The sequence below is a fragment of the Cynara cardunculus genome (genome assembly GCF_001531365.2).
Source record: "Cynara cardunculus var. scolymus isolate 2C chromosome LG 14, CcrdV1, whole genome shotgun sequence".
NCBI lineage: Eukaryota > Viridiplantae > Streptophyta > Magnoliopsida > Asterales > Asteraceae > Cynara > Cynara cardunculus.
Window position 1 is genome coordinate 5,584,446 of NC_037541.1, and position 10,615 is coordinate 5,595,060.

Here is a 10,615-nt window from a genome sequence, read left to right on the forward strand (position 1 = left end):
AATCCTTTCATACGCGACACATCCAAACACCTTTAATCCTTCAAGATTCGGTTTTTGACCATAGAATTTTTCGTAAGGTGTGACTCCTACCAATGCTCGCGTAGGGGTACGATTAATTATATAAGTTGCATGTCGAACGGCTTCACCCCAAAATCGATTTGGAACTCCTTTTGTTTTCATAAGACATCACGTCATCTCGATTAGCGTTCGGTTTCGTCGATCTACTATGCCGTTTTGTTGGGGTGAGTACGGAGCCGTTAACATTCTTGCAACACCTTCTTCGTTCCAAAATAAAATAAATTCACCGCCTCTATCCGTGTGAAAAGTTTTTATCTCTTTGCCGGTTCGGTTTTTGATTGACTTTTTGAATCTTTTGATTACATCCGCCGTGTTGTTTTTATGCTTTATCAAAAAAGACCACATGTAACTAGAAAAGTCATCAATGAGAACTAATATATAAATATTAGTTGCTTGAGTGGGAGGATCAATTGGTCCGCAAATATCTCCGTGTAATACTTCGAGAATATATGCGGACTTATAATTAGCTTTCTTCGGGAACGTGTGCTTGTGTTGTTTGCCTATCACACAAACTTCACACACTTGATCTTGATGCTTTAAAGCCGGTACTCCGTTAGTCAACTTGTGCATCATATTCACCGCACCAAAGTTGATATGGCCGAGACGTGCATGCCACAACCAAGACTCATCATCAATTTTTGTTTGTAAACAATGAGGCTTTCCAACTTCTCGTCGGATTTTATAAAGACGATACAAAAATACTTGTATGCATCAAAAACCTTTTCAATTACAGCCAATATCTTATTACGGATTTCACTTTCCGGGACCTTCATGAGCAACCTTCCATTCCGATCTTTCATTGTCAAGAAATTACCATAAAGTCGGATATCACATCCGGATAATGTACTTTGACCTAGACTTATCGCATTGCTTTGAAGTGATGGAATATTGTAAACATCTTTCATTATTTTTTGTTCTCCGTTTTTACCTTCGAACAAAATCGATCCCTTCCCTGCTATCCGTACGCACGAGCCATCTCCAAATCTCACTCTTCCGATTATTCGTTCATTCAATTCCGAAAAGTAAGAATACTTTCCGGTCATGTGATTGCTTGCGCCATTGTCGAGATACCAAACATTGTCGTCACCTTGGTTTGGTTCGACTTTGGGAGGAACATATTTGTCTTCATTTAGAAACACTGTTTCTTCTTTCATCATAAAGAATGTTCCTTCCTCGTGATTCACTCCTTCTTGAACATCATTAAGGTTTGCTTCATGGTTACGCCATCGGTCCGGGCATCTTGACACAAAGTGTCCATATTTGTCGCAACGGTAACATTTAATTGTTGACATATCTCGCTTCTTTTTATTATTACCTTTTTTCTGTTCAACACCCTGGTTATCATGGTATTGGGTGTTACCCCTACCACGGCCACGTCCACAGCCTCGTCCCCCTCGGTTTGCACCGTGTCTTTTGCCACGGCTTGAGTCTTGGTTTCGATTTGAGTTTTCGGTTTTGGCATACAGTAGCTTTTCACCGGAATCGAATGCTTTGTCGGTATCTTTAGTCCGTTTCTCGTAAGCTTTTAGCCTTCCAACAACATCTTCATATATAACGGCTTTTAAGTCCCAAACTTGCTCGAGTGCCACCACGATGTGCACGAATCGTTTAGGAAGGCTCGTAAGAAATTTCTTCACCAACTTTTCTTGCGAGATTGTTCCTCCGAGTGACGCTGAAACAGTCGCAATGCCCGATAGTTTTGAAGAGAACTCATCAATTGTGCCCGTTTCTTTCATCTTCAAACTTTCGAATTCCAAAGTCAATGTTTGCAATCGTGCTTCCTTCATCTGATCTGCACCTAAGTTCGGGGATTTGATCGCATCCCACATCTCCTTTGCCATCTTGAGATTCCCGATTTGTAGGATCAAGTCTTCCGGAATTGATTGAAACAACAAACCTATCACGATGTTGTTTTTCTTTGCATCCGTTGAACCTGGATCAACCACGTCTCACACGCCGTGAATGCCGAGTAAAACCTTCATACGCATGGGCCATATCGTGTAATTCATTGATGTTAATTGCGGACATTGAAACGAAATCGAGTATGCCTCCTTTGCGGGTGGATTCGCTTCGCCTCCCGACATGATCAATCAACCGAACCACAATACATGATTTGGATTGCAAGCTCTGATACCAATTGAAACGTAAGCAACAATACGAATGAATATTCAGCCAATAAACKCGTTGATTAGTATTARAGAAATTCGGTTWCACAAAACTCTAACAATTGTCCTYKYTYTWAATCTATACATCAGAATCGCTATATATAGACAAGAAGACGTATTGGATTACAATTCMTATTCTATCACCAAACCACAAAATTAGGAAACTTTCCATATAATGTAAAATTAGGAAACTTTCCATATAACGCAGAATTAGGAAACTTTCCATATATTAGGTTTCCTTGGATTAAACTCCAAGGCACCTTTGGGTCGGCCCGCGACATATAGCCCATTGATGATCCAACCATTCGCCAACACACGAGAGAAGCAATGATTGGGGTAAGCTATTATTTGTTTTTCAGATTCAAGTAACATTTTTTATGACTATTGCTTACGCTTTATCTTCATCATTAAAGACATCCTCAGGTGTGCCACAACTAGCATGGCCCGAAGGCATCCTACCGTATTCAATTCAAGAGAGGCTGTTGTTAACGATGAAGATCGTGATGAAGTTGATATTACTGTTGGTGATGAAGAACATCATGAAAGTGATGATGTTGTTAGACATCAAGAAGGGTTACAAGAAAGTCAAACGGCTATATCTCCACCAGAAATTAATGATGCAAATGAAGAATAGTTCATACCATGACCTTAACATAGATTAGGCATTGCTTTGGTATATTTTGGCGCAACTTTTGGTATATTTTGGCGAACTTTTGGTATATTTAGCATAATTGTTGTATTTTTGGTGCAATTTTTGGTATATTTGGTGCAATTGTTAGTATTTGGTTTAACTTTTGGTAAAATTATACCCAAAATTTGTATGCAGATTATTATGCTTTGGATACAACTTTTATATGTTTTGTGAAGTGTAATGAGAATGATATATTTGTTTTTTTATAAATATAAGTACTTTTTTCGTTCAAAAAATGTTAAAGGACTTGATCGTTCAAAATATAAACGTCCATTGGTTTTTTCGTACTTTTTCCACTAACAAAATGTATTTAACAGATTTTAGAAAGTCCAATGACTTATTTAACAGGTATTGTAAAGTCCAATAACGTATTTAACAGGTTCTAGAATGTCCAATGATTTATTTGTTCCAAAAAATTGTCCAAGGACTTAATCGTTCCGAACAATAAAGTCCATTGGGTTTTTTTCGAACTTTTCCCATAAGAAAACCATTGAACTTTCTCATTTTGAATAAATAAACATTTGAACTTTTAGAAATTGGTAACCTACATCCTTTAACCTCAAAAAGTTACTTGTAACCGGCTAGAAAAATTTAAAAAAAAAAAAAAACCTAAATTAGTTTTACGGTTCTTAAAAAAAAATTAAAAAGAGAAAGATTGATTGCATGACCAACGACGATGATTAGCGTATGTGGTTTGTGGTCAATCCCTTGCTAATTAGTTACAGATTAGCGATCGATTGACCACAAACCCCATTCGTCGCTAACCCCTCGCTAATCAGTGACAGAATCGCGACAAATGGGGTTTGTGGTCAATCTTTGCTAATCCGTCACTAATTAGCGAGGGATTAGGGAGGTTGTTTAGTGGTCAATCCGTCGCTAAAACGTTTGATAGGTTTAAAGTAATATATTTTAATAAACGTAATGATGTTATTAGTTTGTGCTGCCACTGTTGGGCAAATGTTAGACTAAGTAGATAGATTGGTTGATAATGTAACCACCATTGGTAATTACAATGCTTTAATTGCTAAAAACAACCATTTGATATGTCTGGTTTATATCTATTGTGCTGCTTAAATGTCTACATATATAATCTTACCCATTTTTGTTTTCGTAAACCATAAGAGCGATTTCAAGAGCATAGGGATGTGTCACATTCTAGTGTAGACCCTAATACCCCTCCCTCTGATGAGGCCTTTATTTGGGGGCAGAGTGTCAGAGGACAGAAGATGGGTCATCTTTTTGGTTTTAGGACCTCCCAGGATCGCGATTATGCCATGACCAGTCAATGTAGTAGTAGCGGGGCGAGATCATCCGTTAGTGGATAAGTAGTGGAAGTATATTGGTATCACTGAACATCGCTTCAAATCATGAGTAAACTATCTTTATCTTCAACTACTTCTTTGACATCGCTGAAGTTTTCTTTCATGTGAGTTTTTCTTTGAAATACTAAATCTCTAATACGGTTACTCATATGTTCAACGATCACTGAACATACTCAAATACAAACTGATCACTAAAACTGAAATAAAAATTAAAGCTTTCACTAAGGAAATGATCATCATTAATTCACTAATAGAGTTTGGATCACCGCTTTGAACTTTTCTCAACCAAGCTTATCAAACAGCAATCGTGACCTCAAAACCAGATACCAAAAGTTCCCTTTTCAACATCTGAATATGTTGAGAGCCTAATCTATGCCATTCCCAAAGTAAGAAAGTTATGCTACAACTGAACAAGTTAAGGATTTGAAAGATCAGCTAACATATGTGATGTATATGGTTAAGGCAGTTAAGGTTGATATGGTCAAAATGAATTGTAAAGAGTAGGGTCAAGCACAAAGAAAAAGCATGATGATCGGGATGATGTCTTGATGATCATGAGGTGGAGAAGGGAAAGATACATAGGGTTAATGAAGTTGATGTCAATGCAAATTTCAGGGTTGAAGAGATTGTAAAGGAAAATGTTGAAATGAGAAATGAAAACGTTGGTGATGCTTAGGCATGGCAACGGGGCGGGGATGGGGCGGGTTTTGTAATCCCCGGCCCCGGTTTGTAGTAACACCCCCCGACCTCGGTCCCTGGCGGGTACGGGGATTATCATCCCATCCCCGGAAAAATCTCAAGCAATCCCCGGTCAAAACCCGGTAAAACCTTGGTCAATCCGTTGCCAAACCCCATAAATAGTATCCTCTAGATTGATTCTACCGGAGATCCCCGGCCTCGGCCCCGGTTTGAGTAACATCCCCTGTCCTCGGCCGTATCCCCGGTTTGAGTCTACCAGGGATCCTCGACCCCGGCCCCGGGACCCGTTTTAACGGGGAATCCCCGTCCCCATTCGGGTCGGGTGAACCGGGTTCCCCACCGGGTCAGGGCAAATCACTATTCCTAGTGATGCTATTGCTAATGAAAAAGACCAAGGGATGTTGGATCAACGTAAGGAGGTTGTGAATCAAGTTAACTCAGATGAAACTGAAAAAGTTGAAAGTGATGAATCAATTGTATATGAGCAAGAAATTTTGGAAGACACTGAAGAGTTAGTTGATCATGATGACAGTGATGGAGAGATTTTCCCTAATGTTGCAAGAAAGTTAGATTTTGATGATTGTTTGAATGATGAATTTACTGGTGATGTTAATACTTATACATATATAGTTGTGTATAATCTAGAGTTTCATGCAAGGAGGATAACAATTCTAGAAAGTAATCTGTTTGCAATGCATGCAAAAGCCATCTTTGAAGGATTTGGTGATTTATCAAATATAGAAAAGTATGATGAAATATGTCTACAGCTTGTTGAAAAGAACCAGATTTAATCATATGATTTAGAAGGAACCGTTTTGAAAGTCTATGATCATTTGTTTTATGTTAGTGAAAGTAAGAAAGTTTTATTGGAGCATGAGGGTGATGGCACCTAGTCTGGAGATTTACAAATGATGTATTGAAATAGTAAAGGATTTCTAATGAATTTTAAAATCTAGATAGTTCCAATGTCAATATAGTGGAATTTGAAAGAAAATGTTTTGGTGCTTTTAATTATATGGAGATGAAAGTTCAGAAAGAAGACAAGACGATCTTTGATTTTACAAGTGTGGATATGCACAGACTTAGACTAAGAGATCAATTGTGTCTACTCAAATTCTTCGAAACGATAGATGAATCTTGGTTGGGATTTGAAATCAAAAGGGTTATGGGAAACTATATTTGAAACTCTGGGTTGTATGATCTCAGAAAGTAGTAGATCTAAATTTGAAAAGGATAAATATGAAGAGCCATATGTAAATATTCATGAGACTGATTTTAGACGATGGACTTTTATACCACTTCCTAAGTATGGAAACTTTTATACGTTCACAAGCAAAGGAAATTTTCTTAAGATGTCAAATATTACTTTGTATTCTTCAGAAACTTTGGAATATCTTTTGAAGGTAATAGAAACTTCACCAAATGAAAGTAAAGAGCAAGTGAAAGCTAAATTGATGAGAGCAATAAAAAAAGACTAGAATTGAGGAAGTTGATCAAGGCGTGCTTGAATGAATGCTTAACAAAGGCAAATTCAAAGAAGGTTTATGATCAATATATGTTACTTCCATATGAGTTTTCTATTCATACAAGGCAAAATATGAATGAAAACTTAGTTAAAGATGTTGTGAAAGATGATGTTGTTGAAAAGACAGTTGTTGACAAGGAGAAACCAGGATCAAAGACAGTTGAGGATGAATATGAAGAAGTTGATATGAATCAACGATTTTTGGAATTCAAATATATCCACATGTTCAAAACTACAGAAAACTTCAGAGTTGTTTCTTATCTGGATACATTCAATAACAAGTCTAAAAGCTTTAAAAGAGGATATTGTGCATTCATGGAAATAATTGGAAAGATGAAGATTAGTGTGTACTCATATTTGAAGATAATCGAGTTTAATGAAGTAAAGTTCAGAAAGTGGACAAATTTTGATTATGCAATGTTTAACATAAGAAGAGAAGATAATTTGGACATGAATTCTCTGAAGCCGATTTTAAAAAAATTATATTTAAAAGATTTATGGAAATTGCATTGAAAATACAAAAAAAACAGCATGTGTTGTTAGACATGGGACTTTAAGAGCTACAAAATAGACAGGCATGGTAGATTTTCAAGTGGCTTTGGAATTGAAAAGGGATGAAGTGTGTTTTTTTTGCACTAGATACAACTCTTGAAGGCATTAGTAATATGAAGACTAGTTCTATGGTTGAAAAGCCTATAGCTGGTTTTGTATTCATACTTAACAAAAATAATCATAAGATGTTTTTCGAAGTAGCTGAAGTTGCTAAGCGCTCCTCTTGAACTTTAGGACATATTTATGATGTATAGGAAAAGAAGTTGAAGAAGAAGAAGTCTGATAATAAGAGGTTAATTAAGTGGATGCAGTTGAATATTCAAGCCATACTAAATATGAGGAATTTGATTCTTCTAAAGTTTATTCGCATTCTAAAAGATAGTGGCTATAAAAACATTTGAACCAAAGGGAAATTGTAGTTTTTAAAGTTGGTTCAAATCTGTAAATATATGTCTAAGTGTTAACTTTGGAAAGAGAATCCAGCGTTATAAATAAAGATAGTCAGAGTTCAAGAAGTAATAGAAGTACATGCCTAGATAGTGGATCCAGAGTTCGATGTAGAGAGATAAAGTCTACAGAAGAAGTCTTTAGAGTTTGGATTGCAGTTAGTTTAGAGTTCAAAGAAATAATACATATAATTATCATTACATACAATTATTACTCTACTAGAATAATAATAATTATACTTTACAATATGTAACCAATTTGGTTCACAACCAATATGGTTAATTCGAAACCTACATACTCTTTGTGTGCGACCTTCATAGGTTCATTTGGAGTCAACAGTGTTTTCATATGACGTGGGCACAAAAGAAACTACAATCTCCCACTTGTACACGACACATAAAACCCAAACAGTGGTTATGTGTCTAGCAACGCGCCACCGACCCTAAAGTCAAATGAATGTGCTCTTTTAAGCTTCCATAGACGTAGTCAATAGTATGATTAGTGGATTCCTGATCTCTTTGCTATATGATATCTCATATTGAAATTAAGGCATAGATCTGGCTCATCCTTGGTTATTTAATTATTACATTTCTCGATTTTGATATTCATTGAGAGACAAGTATTATTGTTTCAACCAATTTACTTGTGTGTGGCCACATATTTCTCAATTTATATCATCGAGGGCCCTAGAGATTTCTCTCTCATCATGAGAGGAGCAAATTCCATGTTGCATTCATATGAATCTCACCCAATTTGTATTATACCTAACATAGTCCTTATAATCACCCAGTGAAAGGTAACGTTAAACATATATCAAGGCATAACATTTTTTGTGCTTGAGGTCCCAATATGCATCCCAGGTCAAAGGATAAATGAATAACTATCATTTCAAGATTCAATTTATAACGCTGATCTATGAAGTGATCTTGAAGACGGGTCAGTCCAACACTTGTACCTGCAAGTGCAAGTGACTCTGGTTGCACCATGTGCTGGCCCAACTTGACATAAACCAGCCTTCAGTATGATCTTAGTTTATCATCAGTCCACAAGTGATATTTGACCATGGATAGATTTAAATAATATCATATTGTTTTGGATTTAAACAAGTTAATATAGAACACTACGAAATTAATTTAATAACTCATACCTAGTATGCCAAAATAGATAGAATTTCATTGCCTTCTAAAAGTATACTAAAATATTGATCAACTAACACACTCTAAAATCTTAAACCTATAGAGCTAGTGTGAGAATCATGCTTGCTCTGACTCATGGGTTTAGTGAATGGATTTGCTGGATTATCTTTCGATCGAACTTTGTAAATCTTCATATCCTCTTGATTGACCATCTCACAAATGATGTGATATTTCCTCATAACATTCTTAGACCACTAGTGAGACCTAGGTTCCTTTTCATGTGCTATGGTACCCTCATTATCGCAATATATTTTGATGGTACAATCTATGATTGGAACCACACCTAGGTATGTGTTGAATTTCTTCATCCATACGGCCTCTTTCCCGACATCTGAAGCTGCCACGTATTCTGACTCTATAGTGGAGTCTGCAATTGTGCTCTGCATGAAACTCTTCCAATTTACGGCACCACCATTTATTTTGAACACAAAACCCGATTGTGACCTGAAGTCATCCTTGACACACAAATCTCTTATATCACCATATAGCATAAATATATCCTTAGTCCATCTTAGGTACTTGAGGATATTCTTTACCGCTACCCAGTGAGCTTCACCCAGGTTTTACCGGTATCTACTAGTCATGCTTAAAGCATAAGATACATCCGGTCTAGTACAGATCATGTCATACATTATTGATCCAATTCCTGAAGCATAGGAAACACTCTTCATGAGATTCATATCTTCCTTCGATGAAGGACATTGAGACTTACTCAACTTTATGCCACGTACCATTGCAAGTTTCCTCTCTTGGAACTCTCCATCTTGAAGCTTTTCAAGACCTTGTCAATGTACGTACTTTGGCTTAATCCAATTAAGCGCTTTGATCTATCATGATAGATCTTTATTCCAATGATAAAGGCGGCTTCTCCCAAGTCTTTCATCACAAAACATTTCCCTAGAGAAGTTTTACACCTTCTAGGAAGACAACAATGCTCCCACTAGCTTTTTTGTATACACAACCATCCCGTTTTTGATGAATCCGCATTCTTTGATTTTATCATCAAATCGAAGATTCCAACTTCGAGACGCCTGCTTTAGTCCATAAATGGATCTTAGCAACTTACACATTTTAGTAGGATGTTTGGGATGTTCAAAACGTTCTGGTTGTACCATGTACACATCCCTGCTCATCGTTCCGTTAAGAAACGTGGTTTTGATCATGGCTATCGGAGAGAAGGTTTCATCATAGTCAATACCATGTGTGTTACTAAAACCTTTCGCTACCAATCTATCCTTGAATGTGTGCACGATTCCATCCACTTTAGTTTTCTTCTTGAAAATCTACTTGCTCCCAACAACTTTGCAACCTTTGGGTGCATCTACCAGATCCCATACCTGGTTGTCCGCCATGGATTGAAGTTTGGCTTTCATGTCATCATGCCATTTGTCAGATTTTATACTCGACATAGCCTTTCGTTAGGTCAACAGTTCATCATCAACCGTATCATTATAGCAGATTAGAAAACCCTGGTATCTATTTGGCTCTTGATGAATTATTCACACTTGGGTAAAGACGAYTGACTTTGGAAACGGAACACGAACCAATTTTAGCTATTCTGGCTTCCCAACCTTTGGATCATTTGTCTCTCGTTGGTATCCTTAACATCTTGTTGAGGTTCAACATCTTCTTGAACACCAGTGTCAACCTGTGCATCTGTAGGTAATTCTTGAATTTCTTTAAGTTCCACTCTATCCCTAGTATTAGGCTTAGTCAGATAATCATTTGCTAGACATTCAGCCTTGCAAGCGATAAATACCTTATTCTTGCTAGGGTTGTAGAAATAGTACCCAATAGTGTCTTTGGGATATCCTACAAAGATGAATTTTTTAGATCTAGGCTCTAGCTTCCTAGATACTTCTCGCTTAACATAAGTGTTGGTCCCGTAAGGGTCTACAAGAATAGAAACAGTTTGTAGAAGGGGGGGGGGATGAATACAA

At 36.9% G+C, this 10,615-nt stretch overlaps 1 protein-coding gene across 1 annotated transcript; it reads right to left on the bottom strand.

Moving 5' to 3' along the window:
• Positions 1 to 653: 653 nt before the first annotated feature.
• On the bottom strand, positions 654 to 1,919 carry LOC112526909. Its single transcript, XM_025137352.1, has one exon. It carries the CDS (start codon positions 1,917 to 1,919, stop codon positions 654 to 656), a length of 1,266 nt encoding a protein of 421 aa, XP_024993120.1.
• Between the last annotated feature and the right edge of the window lie 8,696 nt (positions 1,920 to 10,615).